This window comes from Leucoraja erinacea, chromosome 22 (assembly GCF_028641065.1).
Source record: "Leucoraja erinacea ecotype New England chromosome 22, Leri_hhj_1, whole genome shotgun sequence".
Classification (NCBI taxonomy): domain Eukaryota; kingdom Metazoa; phylum Chordata; class Chondrichthyes; order Rajiformes; family Rajidae; genus Leucoraja; species Leucoraja erinaceus.
This window is the reverse complement of record NC_073398.1, coordinates 12,583,300-12,607,949: the sequence shown is the minus strand read 5'-3', so window position 1 is coordinate 12,607,949 and position 24,650 is coordinate 12,583,300. Positions and strand designations below refer to the sequence as shown.

The following is a 24,650-nucleotide window of genomic DNA, read 5'->3' as shown; positions in this document are numbered from 1 at the left end:
TGTGTATTCAGTTCTAGCTCTATTTCTGTCCAAGACTGGAAAAAAAAACATTTGAAATTTTTAAGAAAATGGTATGAATGTGATGAATGAAATGCTCATCCTTGGTTCGATACTTTACAAGTTAAACCATCTTTACAGATAATAATTGACCATGGAAATGTAACATGCTTGCAGTTATTTATTAATATGCTTTTGAAATTGAAAACAAGTAAGCAGTTTATTGATCAAAGTAATAATGATGCCGAATTATGTGACGGCCAACTAGAATTCTTTCTAAATGATCTATCATTGGCTCAATGTAATGAATTATATCTTTTTCCAAACTAGTAACAGATTGGATTTAATATCATGCTTTATCATCTAGAAGAAAATCTCAGTATATGGCTTTTCGGTAGAAGCCCCAGGGCAGACCTCCTTCTTACAGCGACAGGATGTGAAGTGAGGGTAGGTGTACACTTCGTTTTCTCTACCATCTTGGCAAGTAAGTTTCACTATCCTATCTTCGGTCCCCATTTCTTGACAGCACTCACATTTACGTTCAGTTCTGTGTGTCTGGGTATCATAGCTGGAAAATAAGATGAGAGTTGTAAATGTAAGAACAATAGCATAGTTTTGGATCATATAATTGCGATAATGTAACATTTTTCTTTATGGTAAAATTCTATCTGAAATGTTCAAGAGAATTTCATATTTGAATGAATGATGCAATGAGTTAAAGAACATCATACCACAATTCAAATACAACTGTGTATAAATCAACACAGCGATTGAAAGAGATTAAAATAAAATGATGGAAATAGATACTTAGCGGTAGATGTAGATTGCAACTCATTGATAAATATCATGATTTAGTTGTGCTTGGAAGCCTATGAACATCCTCCTGCTGGTCTAGTAATCAAGTGTTAATAACAAGCAATTTTTGTAGACTATATTTTAAGCAGGCATATACTTACACTGACTGTATGGTATCCTTTCACTGTTGTACAAAGCAATGTTTCAGAATGGGTCAAAAATCTGGGATAAGTCACAGATACAGGAGGAGTCCACTACTACCTTAGCCTGTGGAGTTGTAGTGCTGTATAGCACAGAAATAGGGCCTTTGGCCCACCTTGTCCATGTTGACCAAGTTGGCATACTGAACTAGTCACATTTGTTTGCATTTGGCCCACAGGCCACCAAATCATTCCTGTTTGTATATCTGTCCAAATGCCTTTAAAAGTCATAATTGTATCCACTCTGTCAGCTCATTCTAGAAATGGACCAGAAATGTCCTCTAGTTCTAGAATCCACTACCCTGCGGGAAAAAAACTGTGAGCTTTCACTTCATTCATACCCCTGACGATCTTGTACACCACAATAAAGTCATCCCACAATCTTCCATGCTCCAAAGAAAAAAAACCTAGCCTATCAATCTCTGCCTAGAACTCAAGCCCACTAGCCCAGGTAACATGTTGGTGAATCTTTTTTGCATCCTTTTCAACTTACTAACATCTTTCCTTTCTCTAGGTGACCATGACTGCACATGATCCTTCAAGTGTGGCCAGTTGCAGAGAGAGGTTTTCTCACTGCACTGCAAAAAAACTAAAGGTCGGAGCTGCATGTAGGACAGATTTATTGCGAGTGTGCAGTGGGGTCGGGTGCCTGTCCCCTCAGGAAATTTCTTATTTGGTAGGATTGTGACTTTCTCTGGAGGTGGCTCAGGAAGGTTCAACAGAGGCGAGAGCTGATGAGGATGGATTTTTGTTGTTACCTTCGGTGAATTCCCTCCCCACGCAGTTGTGTTTTGCCATAGTCAGCTGGGTGTTGGAAGATTCGTCAGTGTTTTAGACTTTCCCGAGGGCCTCTCCCGAGCTGGGGATGGGTCGTAGACACACCATGACATGGTGCACTCCTTGCATTGCTGGACTGTACTCCCATTGCTTTTCCTGTGCTCTGTTCCACAGCAAAGTGCTTGGTACTGTCTGCAGTGCTATTGTAACAATGTTATTGACTTTATAATGTTGAACCAATGATGCCTGGGTGCTCAACCGAGCTGCAACTTCACCATTCCTGTACCCCAGTCACCTTTCAGAATATTAACCTGTAGGAGCAGTGTGAAAAATTATGTGCTTCCTAACATGAGTGTTGATGGCTGTGTGAAGGCAATGGATGGAGTTGTTGGCCCTTTGGCCATTGTCGAAGCCTCCAAGATGTCAGGAATGACTGCGATCTTCCTGAAGACTAAGTGGGCAGTGTCCCTGGCCCTGAGTAAATGGATCATGGGCAGGTGGGATATTCCTGCCAGTGGTCCCACTGGGGCCATTGCACAATGAGTTTTACTCTCCAACATCCTACCCTTCATACCCGATCAGCTCCTTCTCCACCCACCTCTGCCGTCTCGGGGAGGTGCAGTCAGATCTTACCCCTAGCTTCTATACTCCCAACTTCTATACTCAATACTCTGACTAATGAAGATCAATGTGCAAAAAGGCCTTTTTACCACCCTATTTACCTGTGACTAATTTCAAGGAACTATGTGCCTGCACTCCTAGATCCCTACTCTACAACACTCCCCCAGAACCCTCTGCAATGGCTTGCTTAAACCAATTCAGCTGATTACTGTTAAGGGTTAATTGAAACACCGACTACAAATGCAGCCCTTTTGATGATCAATACATCGGTGTGTCAAATCTCAATTAAATTTTGAGCCGCTATTCCTGGTAGGCAATTTGCCACTTCACCAGGTGCTTGTGTTAAATGAAGGGGAAGCCAGCATTACAACTTGAGACTCTATTTTAGTCAAATCTTTAGAACAAAAAAATCATCCTGATGAGATGACCATGAAAGCCACAAAAGTAAACTGCATCAGCTTTGTTGTGTTCATTATCTCCATTCTGTCTTCATGGACAAAGTACTAAACATGTACTCTCCACCTTGGCAGAGAATATATGGAATATAAAGGGAATAACAAAAATATCACATGCAAGTGAGCAAAGTTAATTTTACATTTACCATATATCTCTCAAGTAGAATAGATTTGTTAATGTGGTAAGTATTACTCTGGTTATTGTTTCAGTGTCCGTAATTATTTAATCTCTCATATGAAACAGTACTTAATGATTCGAGTGAGAAGTAATACTTACTAAATTTTATTTATTATTACTTAATACTTACTAAACTGAGCTGGGACAATTCCCTTCACACACGTACAGTTCAATGTTTGCTGTACAGTTTGTATTCTGGACTTCTTTTATGACATTGGTCATTTTGATTTTCCGCTTGCACAAGCCTATTGAAATAAATAATTGAACAATTGTAAACCTCATCTGTAATTGAATAAACAATATTTTTGTGACTTGCATCACGGTGAACATAGTTCAATCATCAGGTGATTTCTAATTTTGGAAAATCCATTTACACTTGGCTATTCGTAGCTATTTGCAGTTTTCCCCCAAAATGTTCTTGGTTACATGAAAACTAATACTGTGAAATACCTGCTGGTGAAACATAAGAATCAGGGAAAAATATATTTTACAATTCTGCTATTGAAAATGAAAACTGAAAATATCCACATGATTCAGCCATTACTCAAGGGGATTTATTTGTTTTGAGGTAGGAATTGTTAGTGTTAAGGTTGGGCATGCCCAATCTGCAATATAACAGAGCTGAAAGAGAAGGGGGAGGTATAGTCTTATACCCCTAATATTTTGCTCCTATAATGACCCTCTACTCTTGCTCAGAATACTGCCCAATAAACAAGTGTGGTATTTTCCAAATTTATCCAACTCCAACTGCAGCATCTGATAATTATGGAACCTCATGCTGAATTTGATAGATATTTATGTTATGAGGTCATAGCCTCAAATGTTAAACTGACAATCCAAACTAATTTTGGAATTGACGCTGATCTATATAATTAAAAGTCTCATCTTGACCACTTTCTGTCTGCACTGTATATTGATTTTAAGGTCTCAATGACTGAGCTGCCAGCCCAAGAATCCATTCGGCCCACAATGTCCATATTAGCCCACTGAAAACCAGTCCCTTCGGCCCACAACACCATGCCAGCGCTCAAGAAAGCCCGCCCACTGGCCAGCAATATTGGAATTGGTGGAGAGGTGGAATATTGCATTGGGGGACTAACCCACCCGTGTGAAGCGGGGACCCAACAGGTCCCACTTAGTCTAGTAGTTGTTAAAAATCTTCTGGCGCTACTTAAAGTGCAGGGAAGTTAACTTAGTGCTTGATCAACTTTTAACCAGAACAAAATTCCATAACAACATGTCAAAACAGATGATGTTGACTGGACATTAAATGGCCGTGGCTTCATTTGACAACAATTACAAAATAGCAAAAGCACTTCTATGGCTGTTTTCTTAATTGAATCATCCTAAGAACTGCCAAGGGATGTGTAGGAAAAGAGGTTTATACATCAAGGACATTTTATTTTATCCTTCGATGTGAAAAGTGAATGTAACTTGGTGATAATTGTTAAAGTTTTAAGGGGCTGTCCCAATTGGCGTCATTGACTAATGTATCAGGGTTGCTGAAACAGGGAACATTTCAAAATCCAGCGGTGACAATAAAATATTGCGACACTTGAGGAAACTTCGCTCGTCAATACATCACCACGCCATGTCACCGCCGCATCATTCCGCATCACGCCATGACTTTTTCAGTAACCTGATATATCAGTCAATGATGCCGGCAGTCGCTGAAAAAAAATCGCCAAGTGGGACGGGCCCTTGAAATAACACCCATATTGAACAATTTAATACATAGAATTACCCAGTGAAATGTTCTGAGTGTGGGAAAGCATATCATTAGAATCCAGCAAATCACGTATCTCTGATAATGATTTGTTTATTAAGTGTAATTGGTAATAATTTAAGGTCAGCAACCATTATTACATAATTAATAGATTGTTTTGTTCAAATGTTAAAATATTTTTGAAACATTGTAGTAACCTAGCAACATGTTCAGATAACAATTAGTAATGTTACTAAAAATATAGATATTAAGACAGACCCAAATGATGTCCAGCATAAATGAATAATCAACTGTCACTGAGGAAACATTCTGCGATGTGAATTGATTCACAATTAGACCTAGTTAGGAATATTGAATGTGGCTGATAATTCACAACAATCATTTGCAATGTTCTATAAAATTAAAGCATTTATTAAAAAATAAACATTTACCTTGAGTGACACAAGTGTAGCAGCAGTGTTCATCATCCCATTTTCTGTCAGACTGAACAAATAGATTTAACAGTCAGATTTAATACTGTGCATGATCCAGGCATACATTGTTTAGTTTTAATTTAGTTCAGAGATACAGCATGTAAACAGGCCCTTCAACCCAGGAATGAAAAGGAAGGGAAGCAGAACATAGAAAGTTCATGTTTAAGAGTTTAAGATTTTTATTCCCTGCTTTATGTCAGAGGAATATCTACAATGTTTAGCGTTCACTGTTTTATATTTTACAATATTTAAAAGTGGTTACATTAAGAAAGGACACTGGGGTTCATTTAACAGAAAGAGCAAGGTCATTTCACCTAACCTGGAGAATGTGCGGAGAAAATTCATTAGTTTGTGTTTGAGTATGAAGAACTTCCATTACTTGCCAAGATTGGGTGTTTGAAAGCAGAGGGTGTTGGGAGGCCTTATTAGAGGCATTCAAAATGAAGTGTCTAAACAGACGGACTATATCCATTTATGGAAAGATCAAGACCAGAGGATATAGATTTAAAATTATTGCAAAAGAATCACTGGAGTCACGAGCAGAAATGTAAAAAAAATCTACGGTTTTTAACAATCTGGAATATAAACAGAATATGCTGGAAACATTAATCACGTCAGACTGCATCGGTGGAAGGAGAAACAGAGCTAACATTTCTGTTGAATATACCTTGTCAATATTGGGAATGGGAGGAAACAGCCATAGTATTAAGCCTCAGGGAAGGTGTTGGATTGACAGCAAAAGGTATCCTTTGGAAAGGACAAAAGAAATGCCTGTGATAGGGTGAGACCAGTGTCGAATGGGAATAAATTGTAAATTGTAAAGTCAAATGGTCAGTGGGCTATCAAGGATGGTTACTGGAAGAGAACATGGTCATTCATTAATACAGTGTGTGAAATGAGTGATAAAGGGTGAGAACACATACAAATTAATGTAAAAGCTGCTAAGTGCAAACACTGTAATGGAAACCCAGCAGTGTCAAGATGTGTTAATGGAGAAACTTAATGGAATTACAATTATAAATGGAGGACCTGGCCAATTCTCATATAGTCAGAGAAAATGGGTTACTTAAATTGTAGAATTCAATATTGAGTCTGGAGGAATGCAATGTGTCCAAAATTGAGATTGTGGTATTGTTCCTCCAGCTCTGTTGAATCTCACTACAACAGTGCAGGAGGCCCAAATAGTTAGATTGAAATAAGAGTCTGATAGTAACTTAAAGTGGCAGCCAACAGGGTAGCCCCTCCAGACTGAAAACAATCCTTCTGCAAAGACGACACACATCTTTGTTTCCATCCTCCGATATAAAGGAGATCAATTGTAAAAAGCACCAAATGCAGCTTTGAATTGTTGCTTCAGCTGGAAGAAATGTTTAGGTAGATAGATACTGTAGTGGCCATTTGGCCTATTTTGCATGTCATTGTGGATGGCATGTTCCTTAAAATTTTAGCCAGCCCGTTATAATGTGGGTGGGATTTTATGACGTGTCTTGGGGCGTGTTTATGCAGCTTAACTGCTTGGGTGTTAGTTTAGTTGAGAATTCGTTTTGGACAGGAGAGGGAGAAGGTTTATCCTTCGACCATGTCGAGCCACAGGTCAAGCATGTCAAGCCTCATGTGAAGAAGAAGACACGAGGAGTTTTCTAGTATCTGAAGCAATGCGCTGGAGTTCGAAGAAGATTGCTGGAACAAGTCGGAAAACCTTGGATGTATCTTACTGTTTTATATCTACAATAAAGAAAATATTCATTGAAAGACTGTGTGCTGAAGCTTTATGAAAGTAGAAGCTCTGAAAGTCTCTGAGGCAGCTTGCATGCGTACCGAAGATATTCCCCTTATCCCCTCTCGTCCAATTAGTGGCTAGGGAGTTAATTTCCTGAAAGATCTGAAAAATCTGCCGCTACAGATACTGGAAGATAACAGGTGAAAGACCAAGTGTTGCATCTCCTCTGGCTACATTGAACAGTCAGGTGGTGTAAGAGGGAATAGTTTGAAAGGAAATAGTTGGTGGAGATGGAAGAGCAGAACAAGGAGTCACAAAGTAAATAGTACCTTCAAAAGAGTAAAAGGGGAAGGGAAGGGAGATGTGAGAAACAAATTGAAGGAGACAGAACTGACCATGAAACCTTGAAACCTTAAACATATTACTATTTTGATGTGAAAAAATGAAAAAGTCATATGTGTTCCTTTTATTGTGTATTCTTGTGATATTTTATATTTTAAATTTAATGACTTTTCATCAAATTATTCATTTTATAATAATTGTTAATTTCAATTAAGCAATTCCATCTTTCATCTAAACCACATCATTAACGTCGTCAATACTAAAACAAAATGTATCTGGCAACTTATTTGTTATACAAACCTCTATGCAATCATCTTGAGCAGCACAAGTCTGTGTGCGTGTTATGACTCCATTTTTAGTACATTTGTAAGAAGTACAAGCATTGTTCTGATCCTGCCATTTATCATTTATCTAGGAAAGAAAGAAGCAAATTAAGTACATTAAACTGGCTTCACAAAGAAAAACTACAAGCAATTGATGTAAACAATTCTGAATTAAATAGGCAGTGTCAGGAACTCCACAATTAACATTATAATTAAGCACAAATATATTTGTTAACTATGTGCCTAAGATTTCACAAAATTCATTCCAATGGGACATGCATTGCTCTTGCCACTGGAAATAAAATGTGGGTGGCCGAATAGTATGAAGAGTAGAAAGATGAAAGGTTGAAATAAAATCGTGCTAAAAAAATGTCCAGGGTCATGTTTGGTTTGCTTGGTCTCAGCTGGTTATTGAGTAAGTTCACAGAGGACACATGGGAGTCATTTGAAGATCAGCGTGCTCCAGTAAGGAGGAGGGATAAGGATGGCACAGTAAGGGAACCGTGAGTGACCAAGGAAGTTGTAAACTTAGACAGGAAGAAAATGGAAGAGTATGTCAAGTTTAATAAGGTGGTATCAGATGGGGCTTATGAGGAATGTAAAGACAGTAGGAAAAAATCAAGCAGGCAATTAAAAGGGCCAAAAGGGGTCACTGGCGAGGTAGATTAAGAAAAGTCTGAAGGCATTTTACACGTTTGCTAAAAATATGAGGGGGACCAGGGAGAAGGTAGGATCACTCAAAGATAAAAGAGAGGATCAATGCTTGTAGGAAAATATAAGTGAGGTACTTTGCATCTGCATTCATCGAGAAATAGTCTTGGAGGACAGTAAGATCAGTGTGTATAATACAAATATACTGGGGCAGTTTAGCTTGAGAAAGAGCTAGTGCTAAGGTTCTTGGGGAACATTAAGGTGGACAAGTCCCAAGGGCCTGATGGGATCTATCCCAGAGTCATTGTGGGGTGTCAAAGAGGAGATTGTGGGGGCCTTGAGGAGGATCTTTGCTTCCTCTCTAGCGACACACATGGTGTTAGAGGACTGGAAAGTGGCCAGTGTCATTCCTTTGCTTAAGAAAGGAAGCAGAGATTATCCAGAGAAGTGTAGGCCAGAGAGCTTCACGTCAGTGATAGGGAACCAATTGGAGAGAATACTTTGAGATAGGATTTATTCCCATTTGGAAGAGAATGGGCTAATTAGGGACAGCGAGCATGGCCGCTCGACTCTCACTAATGATTGATTGTTTTGAGGAGGTGACAAAGGAGATTGATGAAGGTAGGGTGGTTCATAAAGGTCCCTCATGGTAGGCTTATTTATAGGATTAAGATGTATGAGATTCATATTGATTTAGTTGTATAGATTCAGAACTGGCTTATTCATAGAAGACAGAGCGTTGCGGTGTATATATTCGGCTAGAGGTCTGTGACCAGTGGCGTACCACAGGGACCTGTGGTAGGACCTATGCAGTTTGTGGTATTTTTAAATTACCTAGATGTAAATGTAGATGGGCTGGTGAGTAAGTTTGCTGACGACATCAAAATTGGAAAACTTGGAAACAGTGAGGAATGCAGATGCAGAAGGTTATCGATCGGCTGCAAAATGCAGAGAAATGGTAGATGGAGATTAACCCAATCAAGTGCAAGGCGTTGCACTTTGAGAGGTGAATGCAAGGAAAGAGTCTACAGTCAATGGTATGACCATTAACGGTATTGATGTGCAGAGGGATTTTGGAGTCCAAGTTCACAGCTCACCAAAGGTGGCAGTACAGGTCGTTAACGTGGCATATGGTATGCTTGCCTTCATTGCTAGTGCCATTGAACATAACAGTCAGGAAGTCATAATGCACATCTATAGGATTTTAATCAGGCTGCATTTGAAGTATTTCATGCAGCTCTGGTCGCCCCATTACAGGAAGGATGTGGAGGATTTGAGAAGGGTGTACAAGTGGTTTGTCAGAATGTTGCCTGGATTAGAGGGTTTCAGCGACAGTGAGAGGTTGGATAGACTTTTATTGTTTTTTTTCTGGAATGTCGAAAATTGAGGGGAGATATGAAATAAAATCCTGAGGGGTTAGATCGTCAAAAACTTTCCCCCAGAATGGAAATGTCTAACAGTAGAAGTTTAATGTAGATGTGCAGGGCAGGTTTTTTTTGTGAGGGCCTGAAATGTATTGCCAGGTGGTGGTGGTGCAGGCAGACAGTGGTGTTTAAACAATAACATGTTTGGTTTGCTTGGTCTCAGCTGGTTATTGAGTAAGTTCACAGAGGACACAGGGGAGTCATTTAAAGATCAGCGTGCTCCAGTAAGGAGGAGGGAGAAGGATGGCACAGTAAGGAAACCGTGAAAGACCAAGGAAGTTGTAAACTTAGACAGGAAGAAAATGGAAGAGTATGTCAAGATTAACAATGTGATAACAGATGGGGCTTATGAGGAATGTAAAGACAGTAGGAAAAAATCAAGCAGGCAATTAAAAGGGCCAAAGGGGGTCAATGGCGAGGTAGATTAAGAAAAGTCCGGAAGGCCATTTTACACGTTTGCTAAAAATATGAGGGGGACCAGGGAGAAGGTAGGATCACTCAAAGATCAATGCTTGTAGTAAAATATAAGTGAGGTACTTTGCATCTGCATTCATCGAGAAATAGTCTTGGAGGACAGTAAGATCCGTGTGTATAATACAAATATACTGGGTCAGTTTAGCTTGAGAAAGAGCTGGTGCTAAGGTTCTTGGGGAACATTAAGGTGGACAAGTCCAAGGGCCCGATGGGATCTATCCCAGAGTCATTGTGGGGTGTCAAAGAGGAGATTGTGGGGGCCTTGAGGAGGATCTTTGCTTCCTCTCTAGCGACACACCTGGTGTTAGAGGACTGGAAAAGTGGCCAGTGTCATTCCTTTGTTTAAGAAAGGAAGCAGAGATTATCCAGAGAAGTGTAGGCCAGAGAGCTTCACGTCAGTGATAGGGAACCAATGGGAGAGAATACTTGAGATAGGATTTATTCCCATTTGGAAGAGAATGGGCTAATTAGGGACAGCGAGCATGGCCGCTCGACTCTCACTAATGATTGAGTGTTTTGAGGAGGTGACAAAGGAGATTGATGAAGGCAGGGTGGTTCATAAAGGTCCTCATGGTAGGCTTATTTATAGGATTAAGATGTATGAGATTCATATTGATTTAGTTGTATAGATTCGAGAACTGGCTATATTCATAGAAGACAGAGCGTTGCGGTGTATATATTCGGCTAGAGGTCTGTGACCAGTGGCGTACCACAGGGACCTGTGGTAGGACCTATGCAGTTTGTGGTATTTTTAAATTACCTAGATGTAAATGTAGATGGGCTGGTGAGTAAGTTTGCTGACGACATCAAAATTGGAAAACTCGGAAACAGTGAGGAATGCAGATGCAGAAGGTTATCGATCGGCTGCAAAATGCAGAGAAATGGTAGATGGAGATTAACCCAATCAAGTGCAAGGCGTTGCACTTTGAGAGGTGAATGCAAGGAAAGAGTCTACAGTCAATGGTATGACCATTAACGGTATTGATGTGCAGAGGGATTTTGGAGTCCAAGTTCACAGCTCACCAAAGGTGGCAGTACAGGTCGTTAACGTGGCATATGGTATGCTTGCCTTCATTGCTAGTGCCATTGAACATAACAGTCAGGAAGTCATAATGCACATCTATAGGATTTTAATCAGGCTGCATTTGAATTATTTCATGCAGCTCTAGTCGCCCCATTACAGGAAGGATGTGGAGGATTTGAGAAGGGTGTACAAGTGGTTTGTCAGAATGTTGCCTGGATTAGAGGGTTTCAGTGACAGTGAGAGGTTGGATAGACTTTTATTGTTTTTTTTCTGGAATGTCGGAAATTGAGGGGAGATATGATATAAAATCCTGAGGGGTTAGATCGTCAAAAACTTTCCCCCAGAATGGAAATGTCTAACAGTAGAAGTTTAATGTAGATGTGCAGGGCAGGTTTTTTTTGTGAGGGCCTGAAATGTATTGCCAGGGGTGGTGGTTGTGCAGGCAGACAGTGGTGGTTAAAAAATAAAGTACATGGAAGTGCAGGGAATGGAGGGATGTGGATCATGTTTTGGCAGATGAGATTAGTTTAACTAGGCATTGTGTTTCGCACATACATTGTGGGTCAAAGGGCCTGTTCGTTCGTTATATTGTTCTGTTCTATCTGATCATTAAAATGTTACAACACCTTTTTGCTGGGAAGAAAGTTGGAGTGAAAAAAAAATTGTTTAATTGTGCTTATAAAACATATTTTGCACAAAGGAAATTTCAAAATCCTACCTCTCTTCGGGTTCCATTAACATCCAGGCAACCTGTTTTTTTTAAAGAAAAAGGTTCATGAGTTCTGTTATTTTAATTGATACAATGATCAAAATTGTGTATTATTCACTCCAAACTTACATGTTGAAACACATTTTGTCTTGTCTTCAGATTTCATCATTCCAGCTGGGCAGAAACAGCCTTCATGATAATTAAGTAGATTTTCCCCCGTCATCACTGAACTGAAAATTAAAATGCAGTTACCATCTTATAAGAGAAGGTATTTATTGTCACATCGTTTTCTAGCCTGTAATGTCAGCAATTGCACCAGAAGAATGGCTTCAGGGATCCTCTTGCACCAACTCAGAATAATGGGTTCAGTGGAAGAGGAAATAATGCACATATAGAGCAGCTCTGGATCACATAGCTGGAAATGCTGCATCTCACTTTCCATCAGTGAGACCCAGAGATTTCCCAAAGATTGCCCACCAAAAATTCCATGGTGCAATTCTTTCTCAATCACAATTAAATTAGAAAGGCAAATTCACTTAAAGTCTCTGGACTCTTACTTGGACTCTTCCAGTGAACAGTAGGGCCCCAGGGAGTGTTGTACAGAAGAGGGATCAAGGAGTGCAGGTGCATAGTTCCTTGAAAGTGGTGTCACAGATAGATAGGGTGGTTAAGAAGATTTTCAGAACATTGATCTCCATCAGTAAGGGTATTGAGGAGAGAAGTTGGGATGTTCAAGTTCAAGTTTACATTTTTGTCACTGTAACAATTGGTACAGTGAGATTTGGGTTGCCATACAGCCATACAAATAAAAAGAACACAACACACGATAGAATTCAACATGAACATCCCCACACAGCGGAATCAGTGTTTCCCACTGTGAGGGAAGGCAATAAAAGTTCAGTCCACTCCTTTGTGTTCACCCGTGGTTAGGGCCAATTGAGGCCTCCGGAGTCTAAGTAATTGACGCTCACTCTCCCTCCACTGGGCTCAAGATACGCCCCCTTGTGAGACAGATGTGATCGCTGCCTCCCCTGGTGCTTTTTCATTGCAGTTTTATGTGAGACCAGCAACCACAAATTTAATATCTTTATATGTGAAATAAGTTACCTGGTCTATGGAAGGTGAGGATATGTAAATGAAGAGGTTTACACTCATTAGTTTGGTGACATACATAGGGATAGTAACAGGCACACGCTTATTGCCCGCACTCCATTCAGAATCTGAGGGGTTGCGCAATCAGAGGGGAGGCTCAACTCACGCTGCCTCACCTCTCATCTGTCCCTGCATTTGCAGCGGAGCTGCAAAAATTTGGCGATTTTGACTATAAAAAATGATTGGATTGATATAGAAATTACATTAACAACACAGATCAGTGGAAAATTCTTCATATTTATTTTATTTTATTGTTATTTTTATTTACTTTTCTTAACAGCTATTTTTATTGGGAGTATGACAGGTGAGGCTCTGCCTCCCCTGACCGCACGTCCCTGATGCACAGAGTCTTTTACCCAGGGTAGTGGAATCAAGAGCCATGGGATATAGATATACAGTGCGACGGGTAACATTTTCACACAGCGGGTGGTGGGTATATGGAACGAGCTGTCAGAAAAGTTAAGCCAGGTTCTAAAGCAATACTTAAAAGACATTTGCACAGGTACATGTATAGGTTTAGAGGGATATAGGCTAAACGCAAGCAGGTGGTGCCAGTGTAGACAGGGCATCTTGGTCGGCACCGGCAATTTGAGCAGTAGGGCCTATTTCCGTGCTGTATGACTCCATGACAACTTGTAGCTAGCTAACAGCCTCCACAAATTAACTCTTGGCATACCTGCACTAATGTATAGGCTGACCATAGGAAACAGCACCAGTATCTCCTGTCTACTAGACCACATCTTGCTGTTATTGAACCTTTGGCAAATTAGTGGTGGATGCTGGACTTATGGTGGACGTGAGTTTTGAAGTATACCACCCTGTCTAATTGTGATGCCACTCTAATGGGAGCATCCTTGCACATGTTCTCTGCACCCATTCCAGTTTGACAACATCTTTCCTATAACACAGTGACCAAAACTGAACGCAAAACATAATTTATAACTGCAACATGACCTCCCAACTTCTATACTCTCGGAAAGAGCATAAACCTATTCTCTCTAGCTCTTGATTTCCCAACCGTATGTGTATGCACCCTATCTATGCATGGTTTTATACATCTCTGATAAGATCAGCTCTCGGTCTCCTGCGCTCCAGGGAATAAAGTTCTAACCAGCACAACTTCTCACTATAACTGACCTTCAAATAATGGCAACCTGCTCACAAATCGTTTCTACATGCTTTGAGGCTTAATGCCATCTTTCCTTGGTGATCAAAACTGAATGTGAATATTCAAAGTGTGGTCTCACCAATCTCTTGTACAGCTACAACATAACATCCCAACTTCTTTACTCACTACCCCGACAGCTGCATCATCTGCAGTGGTTGTGGATAGTTACTGATGAGGGGTCAGTTTGGGTAGGAAGAGATGAGCCACCCAAAGAATTGCAGTGGGAGTGGTCTCAATAGAAAGCAGCAAGTGTTGGAAGAGAAGATGTGACACATGGTGAGATCACATTGAAAGGTGGCGGAAATTCATGTCAGTGAATGATATGTAGGTGCCTGATGCGGTGAAAAGTGAGGATCAAGGCAAATCTATTCTAGTTCCATTTGGGGATGGGAGTTAGAGCACTCCTTCCACATATGCTGCTTAACCTGCTGAGTTCCCCCAACACTTTGTGCTTTGCTCAAGATTCCAGAGTCTGGCATTCCTTGCATTCTCCAACAACTAATTAAACTGAAACTAAATCAAAATTGCCCCAATACTTACTTGTCCTCACAGTAATCGTCAAGTTGAGTGGCACATGCCTTATAAATAAGGTTTTCTGTACAATTCATTTCTAAAGAAACAAAGAATCTGGTTTAAAATGTATAACATTAATTAAGATTTCACAATAACTATAAGAAGAGAAAAAAAAAATCAAGCAATAATTGTAAAAGGGTTGAAGGCAACAATGCCAATATTTTGATACAAATATGAATGCAAATCCCTACCAATTCCAAATGTTACAATTAAACCTATTCATATTGCTTGGTCATGTAATTTTACCACACTTTCTCTTCTTGCCTGGTGTTGAAGTGGGGCTAAATAGCAAAGAAACCAGTTCCCTTAAAAAGTTCCTATCATGCTGTGCTTGTAAGTGCCCACGCTGACAAACTATATCATCATCATGGAGATGAATCTTGATCCAGAGAATGGCAGAGAGACAGAGGAGAATAAAAAAGTGACTCCTGATGCCAGGGTGGGCAGAGAAGCAAATAGAGAGTAGCATACATGCCATATTTGGCCAATTTTATGAATAATGCTTAGAAAAGAAACAGCATGGATCATTAGAAACTAAATAGATAGTTGTTGGCAACAGTCAAGAGGTAAACCTTTTCTGGCTTTTGGTGACTCTCACTCACCTTAAAGGGCCTGTCCCACTGTACGAGGTAATTCAAGAGCTCTCCTGAGTTTAAAAATAATCAAACTCGTGGTAAGCACGTAGAATGTACGTAGCGGCTACGTCCGAGCACGTGGATGTCTCGTAGTGGCTCATAATGTTAACGGCAGTTTCTCGGGAAACGCGGTAACTCGTGAAGTTTTTTCAGCACTGTGAAAAATGTCCACGAGAGCCCCGAGTACCTAAGAACGGCTATTACCGTAATTCACCAAGTTTGAATCAGGGGAAACGCGGGAGAACTCTTACAGTGGGACAGGCCCTTAACCATAAGATAAGGTGCATGGTACTATCCACAATCTGGCAGCATTAAAAGATCATAATCTTTATTCAATTTGTAATTAAACAACACAATGTGATGTTGGAAGAAGATTAACTAAACAGAGGGAAGAACTTTTCAAATTGGATGGAAAGGACATGCCCAGAAAGCCCCATGAAACTATAAACTACTTGCACATTGAGGAAGACAGTCCAGCTAAAAAATTTGATTACCCAGTCTTTTTAGAACATAGAACAGGACAGCACAGGAACTGGCCCACCCGGCCCACGATGTCTGCGCCGAACATGATGCCAAAACCAATTCTTCCTTGCCTGTAGATAATCTATATCCCTACATTTCCTGTCCTGAACAATCATTTATCACCTCAAGATATTCCCAAACCTGTCCCTGTAAATGGCCCACTTGTCGGCATGCCTTCCCAACGTGCATCCTCTGGCCACCTGAACTTTACTCAGATGCTGGCCAGTTGCCACTTTGTACTTAATTTGGGCAGATCTTCTGTTGCACACAGATTGAGCCATGGTATTAAAATATTCCAGATGTCTATGGCAGCATTCTACCCCTTCCCTACTTCTGCCTGATACTCAAAGTTAGCCTATTATCTGCCCATTTAAAATTGATGATATACGTTGAATCAAAGTCAACAAATTAAACACAGTATAAGAACTGTGTTACAATGTGCAATTAGGTGGTTTCCTGCATTCAAAGTACTTACTGCATTCACCAGTAGGGGATCTCCAGTCAACACATGTGTCATTGTCACAATTGTCAGCAGCAGATTGAATGATGGAACAGGTAAGTTCTGTAGAATTTGTCGTAGCACAGTCAAATAAACAATTTTCATAATAAGTATCAAGAAAGCTATTTGTGCAGTTTTCAAATGGTCTGTAGGGAAAATCACAAACAGATGAAAATAAATGCTTTGTTATATTTTCCTATGTCATTTTACATTTTAAACTATACATTTGGCAACTTAAAAGTACCATCAATATAAAGCTAAAACAAGACTTTCTGCCTTAATTCCATTGAGAAATAAATTATTCTTCTGACATTCAAGATCAAATTGATGTTAGAGTGGAAACCACCGGTATATTTTGGACGATCGTAAAGAATTTGAAGTAGACTTCCACAGAACATGCTCTGCCACTGACCATTGAGCAAAGTCTGGCCTTGCCCCACTTAGTTCCTTCGGAGGGAATTTGGTTTCCAGAAATATGTCAATTTCTCATTGAGAGTTCCAAGCAACAAAAATCCTTACAAAATCAGATTGTGAGGACAATGAATTAAAAAAAAAAACCCTGTGTGCAATGAAATAAAAATAATTTCTGTCAGCCAGTTAAGCTTGTCCCTGGTTTAGCCAGTCAGTAAGGCTGACAATGCATTTTCAGATTTGAATATTCTCATTACTGTTCAAACTGGAATTCCTGCTTCTGTTTACAAAAAAGGCTGCCTCGAAATTGGAGGTAGACAAAAATGCTGGAGAAACTCAGCATGTGAGGCAGCATCTAGAGAGCGAGGGAATGGGTGACGTTTCAGGTCGAGATCTTTCTTAAGACTGATGTGGAGGTGGGGGGGGGATGGGAAGAAGAAAGGAAGAGGTGGAGACAGTAGGTTGTGGGAGAGCTGGGAAGGGAATGGGAAGCAGGGAGAAAGCAAGGACTACCTGAAATTAGAGGTCAATGTTCATACCGCTGGGGTGTAAATTGTCCAAGCGAAATATGAGGTGCCGCTCCTCTAATTTGCGGTGGGACTAACTATGGCCATGGAGGAGGCCCAGGACAGAAAGGTCAGATTCGAATGGAATGGGAGGAGGAGTTGAAGTCCTGGTCTACCGGGAGATCGGATTGGTTACTGTGAACCGAGCGGAGATGCTGGGCGTAGCGATCATCAAGCTTGGTCTCACCGATGTAGAGCAGCTGACACCTAGAGCAGCGGATGCAATAGATGAGGTTGGAGGAGGTGCAGGTGAACCTATGCCTCACCTAGAAAGACTGCTTGGGTCATTGGATGGTGTCAAGGGTGGAGGTAAAGCGACAAGTGCAGCATTTCCTGCGGTTGCAAGGGAAATTACCAGTGGAGGGGGTGGTTTTGTTGAGAAGGGACATATTGACCAGGGAGTTACGGAGGGAGCAGTCTCTGCAGAGAACCGAAAGATGAGGAGATGGGAAGATGTGGCCCATGGTGGCGGTGGCGAAAATGTCAGAGGATTATCTGTTGTATGTGACGGCTGGTGGGGTGGAAAGTTAGGACAAGGGGAACTGTCTTTGTTCCGAGTTGGGGGGGGGTGGGGAGTGAGGGCGGAGCTACGGGATATAGAACACCTCATATATTAGGTATGTTGCAAAACGTACCTGAAGATCGCTGAAAATCTGTCCCAGCCCGTGTGCGCGCTTTTGCCGCCATTTAGAGGGGGGCGGGTTTAAAACGTGATTTTCCCTAGGCTGTTCAAATCGAGTTTTTTCAGCCTAGTTAATTATTAACGAAAAATCGCTGGAAGATTCCGTCGCTTGAGCTATTAGTTTTAAGGGCTTTATTTATTTGTTATAGTAGGTTAAAAATTAACATCTAAACCCACGACCGCCGACAACGGGTCGGATCTCATGCAGGGGAAAATGGAAGGTAGGCTGTTTATTTTTATGTTAAAAAGGGCTTCTTAAGATCCCTTTAATGTTGCAAGTAGCTAATTTGGGGCCCATTATATCCCGCAGTATTTTTCTGGGCATTTGAGGGTACAAATCTACCGCAATATGAACGTTCTAAACCAGCGCATTCACAGGATCCCACTGGAAAGCTGATTTAAATGGACATTAATTTACAGCAATTGAACACTAAATTCCTTCCATTTGGCCTATAAATTAATGTAAATGAGATTTTAAAATCATGTTTTATTGTGAATTATTTGTGAATATTATTTGGACACTTAGGCTATTTAAAAATGTTAATCATTTATTAAGAAATGGATAGATGTTTAGATCTAGTAATTGAAGTTTGGAATTAGCTACAATTGGGTAACTAATTAATTATATGCTTTAATTTCAGGTCATCCAAGTAAGATTATTTTATATTTGTTTCAGAATGCTTCAATCTATGATAACTGAAAATTTCATTCAGTTCTCTTCATTTTTAAGAAAGTTATCGGCTTTTGACTGTCCACGATCACAGCTTTTTTGTTATGTCCATAGAAAATCAATAGGGAACAAGATGCTAATTTCCTAGTATGAAAATGGCCATAACTTTTTAAATACTTGAGATATGAAAGTGAATTAGGTGTCAAATTAAACTTCTTGTTATGCTTTATCTGATGAAATAAATTGCAGACTTGATTTTTTAAATCTCAAAATTTTGTAACCTTGTTACATGTATCTGGTGACAACCTCATCTATAGTCAAAGAGGGGAACCCCCGATCCCTAAAGAATGAGAACAACTCCAATGCCCTGGTTTGGAACACCTCATCCTGGGTGCAGATGCGGCGTAGACGGAGAAATTCAGAGTAGGGGATAATCCTTACAGGAAGCAGGATGGGAAGAAGTGTAGTCCAGATAGCCAGGAGTCAATGGGTTTGTAGTAGATGTCGATCAGTAGTCTGTTACCTGCGATGGAGATAGTGAGGTCTAGAAACGGTAGGGAGATGTCGGAAATGATCCTGGTGAATTTGAGTGCCGGATGCAAGTTAGTGGTGAAATAGATGAAGTCAGTGAGTTCAGCACGGGTGCAGGAGGTAGCACCAATGCAGTAGTCAATGTAGCGGAGGTAGAGTTCTGGGATAGGGCCACGGTACGCCTCGAACAAGGATTGTTTGACCTACCGTACAAAGAGGCAGGCATAGCTGGGGCCCATGAGCTTGCCCATAGCTACGTCTTGGATTTGGAGCAAATGGGAGGAGTCAAAGGAAAAGTTGTTGAGGGTGAGGACCAGCTCTGCTAGGCGGAGGAGTATCAGTAGATGGGGATTGGTTGGTTCTGCGGTCGAGGAAGAAACGGAGGGATTTGAGACACTCCTGGTGGGGGATGGAGGTGTAGAGTGACTGGACATCCATGGTGAAGATGAGGGAGTAGGGGCCTGGAAAACGGAAGTCATGGAGGAGACGAAGAGTGTGTGAGGTGTCTTGGACATGGGTTGGGAGGGATTTGACCAGGGTGGATAGGATGGAGTTGATGTATGTGGAAATAAGTTTGGTGGGACAAGAACAAGCAGAAACAATGGGTCTGCCAGGACAGTCAGGTTTGTGGATTTTGGGGAGAAGTTAAAATTGGGCCGTGCGGTGCTGGAGGCTTGGGAGGGCAGGGAGCCAGATGTGATGAAGCCAATGATAATGTTTGAGATAATGGCCTGGTGCTCGTCTGTGGTGGAGGGGGTTTGTGTGGGGGAGGGGGTGTTGGGGGGGGGGGGGAGTGTGAGGGGGAGGGTGTGTTGTTGGGGAGGTGTGAGGGGGTGGGGTGGTGGTGGGGGTGGGGTTAGGTTGTGTGGGGGGGGGTGGGAGGAGTGGTGAAGGGGGGAGAGGTAAAGGGGAGGTGTGGGTTTGTTGGGGGGAGGGGGGTGTGTGTGGAGGAGGGGGGAGCGGGGAAGGGGGAATTGGGGAGGAGGGAGGGGGGTGTGTGGGTGTGTGGGGGGGGGGGGAGGGAGGGACTCCACTCAGCGGCAAACCGGCCGCGGCACCACACAGCACCTCATGACTCCACACAGCGGCTTCCCCGACTCCACACAGCGGCTTCTCCAACTCCACACAGCGGTTTCCCCTCTTGTGGGCTCACTCAGCATGGCTTGTGGACTCAATAAACACGGCTTGTGGACTCAATCTGCATGATGTGGACTCAATCAGAACCTGTTCTGCTCTCAGCCCCGCCTCCAGGGCTTTATTCTCCTTTCCCCGGTGATTGACAGCGGATTCTCGGAAGGGACGTTACCTTCATGGTGACTGAGAGGCAAGAAGACAAATCTGCTGATCTCACGATTTTTTAAACCTTCATAACTATTGTAATATTCCACCGATCGGAACAAAACTTGGTGCGCTTGAAGCAGAGGAGAGTGGTGAGTAAGATGGCAAAAAATCCTAGCGGTATAGGGTACCGTTTTTGTGAAAATTTTAAAACAACGCAAACCGGAAGAGGATAAGATGAGAGTTTTAGTAATAGTATGGAGTATAGAAGATAGTATAGAAGATAGGTATAGAAGAAGATAGAAGACAGGTAGAAAATTAACTTAATAGCTTAAAATCGTACATACGTTTCTAATATTTTCATGCATAATATCGTGCAATTGTCGGGAATGGGAGGGGGAGGAGCTGTAGTGGGCGTAGAACAAGATGCTGGAGTAGTTGCTACACAATATGGCTTGTTAGTGTCATTATATAGCCAATCTCGTGCTGTTGTGGGGCAGCAATCAGTGTCCTCTATTGTTCCATCTGGTCTAATGCAGTCATCATCCTGAAATGTTGTACAAGTTCCTAAAAGATAAAAGGAACATAAATTCTTGCAAATGCTGTGTAGAGAACATTAAAACACCAGCAATTTTAATTTATGAAAAGTGGAAATGATCAAACACATTATGAAAAAAAATCACATACCACACTGTCCCTGGGTATTATTCAAGAAGAAATGTTCGGCCACACGTAACTTGAAATTAAACCGGGAGGCAACAATTGTTGTTTTAATATCAGTGAAGTAAATATTTACAGCTCCATCGGGCAGTTCAGTTATCCATATTCCATTTGTAATGTAGGGAACCTTTTGTTGAATTCCATCAATTGTCAACTGTAAAATTATAAAAAAAGTTGCATTAAACCATCAACTGCAAAACAACAAAACCTGATGAATATTGCATATTGGTAACCAGGAGGTGTTTTATCTGTTCATAGTATTAATTAAAAAATGTATAGTGCTCCAAAATAAATCTATTTAAATATGTTCAGTGTTCTCTCTTACCCATTCTAAAGGCACCAAATTCAGAAATAGTTATGCAATGCCATTAATGACAGTGACCACCTTCTAGAAAGATTAGAATATTTGTCTTAGTTTAGGAGATACAATGTGCAAACAGGCCCTTTGGCCCACTGAGTCACACTGCAAGTGTCTTGAGAGCAGTCAGGGTTACCGTCGAAGAGGTACTGAAGGTATTGTCATGTTTGAAGGTAGACAAACCTCCAGGATTTGATCAGATATATCCGAGGACATTGCGGGAAACTAGAGTGGAAATTGCGGGAGCCCTGGTTAAACCACAGGAGAGGTGCCGGAATACTGGAGGGTGGCAAATGTTGTACCTGTTTTCAATAAGGGCTGCAGGGAAAATGCTGGGAACTATAAACCGATGAAGTTAACATCTGTAGTTGGCTAGTTACTGGAGAGTATTATGAGGGATTGGTTATATGGTACCCGCATGGGACTTCGAAGTACGAGAAGCCGAAGCCAAGATACTGACAGTACATCGTGCCGAAAGGACACAAAGCCAAAAGTGCATCACGCTGAAAGGATACGGACCCAAACAGGCACCACGCCGCAGAGAGAAGACACAGAACGGACATGACGTCGAAAAGCCGCCGAACGGACATGATGTCTCTTGGCTTTTCGGTGTGATGTACTTTCGGTATCTTGGCTTTTCGGTGTGATGTACTTTCAGTATCTTGGCTTTTCGGTGCGATGTAGTTTCGGTATCTTGGCTTTTCGGCGTGATGTACTTTCGGTATCTAGGCTTCCACTTCTTGGCTTTGGCTTCAGGTCCTTCGACATCCCGTCCACACACGTGGTTATACAGGCATTTGGATGGGCAAAGGCTGAATAGGGATAGGCAGCATGGGTTTGTATGTGGAAGGTCGTGTCGCACAAATCTGATTGATTTTTTTGAAGACGTGACCAAAAAGGTTGATGAGGGCAGAACTGCAAATGTTGTGAACATGGACTTCAGTAAGGCATTCAACAAGACTCCGCGTGGTAGGCTGCTCTGGAAGGTTAGATCACATGGGATCCAAGAAGAGATAGCTGAATGGATAGCAAATTGGCTCCATGGAAGGAAGCAGAGGGTGATGGTGGAAGTTTGCTTCTCAGACTGGAGGCCTGTGACTAGTGGTGTACCTTAGGGTTTGGTGTTGGTCCCGTTACTGCTTGTCATCTACAGCAATGATTTGGATGAGAACATACAGGGCCAGATTAGCAAGTTTGCTGATGATATAAAAGTCAGCGGTTTTGCAGATAGTGAAGATGGTTGTGAAAGATTGCAGCAGGAGCTGAATCGATTGGCCAGGTGGGCGGAGGAATGGTTGATAGAATTTAATCCAGAGAAGTGCGAGGTGTTGCATTTTGGGACGTCAAACAAGAGCAGGACCTACACAGTAAATGTTAGGCCTCTGGGTAGTGTTGAGGAGCAGATGGATCTAGGAATATATGTGCATGGTTCCTTGAAGGTCGAGTCACAGGTAGATAAGGTGGTCAAAAAGGCTTTTGGCTCTTTGGCCTTCATCAGTCAGAGTATTGAGCATAGAAGTTGGGAGGTCATGTTAAAAGCTGTTATATAAGACGTTGGTGAGACTGCATTTAGAATATTGTGTGCAGTTCTGGGAACCATGTTATAGGAAAGATATTGTCTAGCTTGAAAAGGTTCAGAAAATATTTACAATTGTAAATATTTACAATGATGTATATTTACAAGGGTTGTAAAAAGGATTAAACTAGCATCTGCAGTTCTTTGCTACAAGGATGTTGCCAGGACTAGAGGGTGTGAGCTTCAGGGAGAGGTTAAGTAAGCTGGGTCTCTATTCCATGGAGCGCAGGAGGAGGAGGGTCGATCTTATAGAGTCTTTTGCCCAGTGTTGGGGAATCGAGGACCAGAGGACATAGGATCAAGGTGATGGGGAAAAGATTTACTAAGAAACCGAGAGATAACTTTTTCCCCCACAAAGTGTGGTGGGTGTATGGAACAACCTGCCAAAGGAGGTAGTTGAGTCTGGGACTACACCATTATTTAAGAAACAGTTAGACAGGTACATGGATAGGATAGGTTTGGAGAGATATTGGCCAAGCGCAGGCAAGAGGGACTACTGTAGCTGGGATTGTTGGCAGTGTGGGTGAGTTGGGCTGAAGGGCCTGTTTGCACATTGTATCACTCTATGACTCTATAACCAACGATCACCCGTGCACACTAGTTCTATCCTACACACTAGGAACAATTAACCAAGACCGATTAATCTACAAACCTGCACGTCTTTGGAATATGGGTGGAAACCAGAGGACCCAAAGACAACCCATGCAGTCAAAGGAAGAATGTACAAACTCCGTACAGACAGCACCCATAGTCAGGATCGAATCAGGGTCTCTGGTGCTGTAAGGGAGCAACTCTACAGCTGCGCAACAATGCTGATCTTGCCAATTCAATTGAACTAAAGAGATCTGGGGCAGTAATACTGCAAATAACAAGTAGAATACTTACCATATTGACATTATGAGTTGTGATGACGATATTAACATTTCCATAAAAAATGATTAAGCCTTTTGGACATGAAAAAGGCAAAAAAGAAAAGCAGTAGTAATTGTCCACTAGAACACGTAAATTGTATTTTGGATTCTGTTCTTCCATAAGCACGTAAGTACAAGGCTCATAAAAATTATAGGACAGCTGATTGAAGGTTTTATAATGTGGGTCACCATATACTTCACATTCACCTGGAAGAGTAAGCATTTGTTTGTTTTGTGAAAAGGCAAACAAAACAGAGAATGTTAATGTATTAATAATTCACTGTGTGTTAGTAATTAGTGAAAAATAAATAATACTAACATCCACATTCCCAGTCTGCACAGCCACATTCATTTATTACTTCAATGGGCTTTAAATTGTTGGCACATGTAGGTTTTTTCGTCACACATTGTTTTACAATTGTAGTTATTCCATTGTCACATTGTTTAATAGCACAGTCTTCAGTCCATGTTCCAGTGCACTAGAATTATAGAATTAATTAATTTCATTT

General features: G+C 41.3%; 1 protein-coding gene across 1 annotated transcript; it reads right to left on the bottom strand.

Annotated features, from left to right (window-relative positions):
• Positions 1–165: 165 nt before the first annotated feature.
• Positions 166–24,650, bottom strand: LOC129708002 (intestinal mucin-like protein). The gene is made up of 12 exons (XM_055653559.1): positions 24,461–24,650; positions 24,116–24,348; positions 21,264–21,450; positions 20,924–21,143; positions 16,415–16,584; positions 14,750–14,819; positions 12,019–12,119; positions 11,899–11,930; positions 7,585–7,695; positions 5,181–5,232; positions 3,154–3,268; positions 166–565 (listed from the first exon to the last, which is right to left on the bottom strand). The coding sequence occupies exons 2-12, from the start codon at positions 24,260–24,262 to the stop codon at positions 361–363; spliced, it is 1,410 nt and encodes a 469-aa protein (XP_055509534.1). The 5' UTR covers positions 24,263–24,348; positions 24,461–24,650; the 3' UTR covers positions 166–360.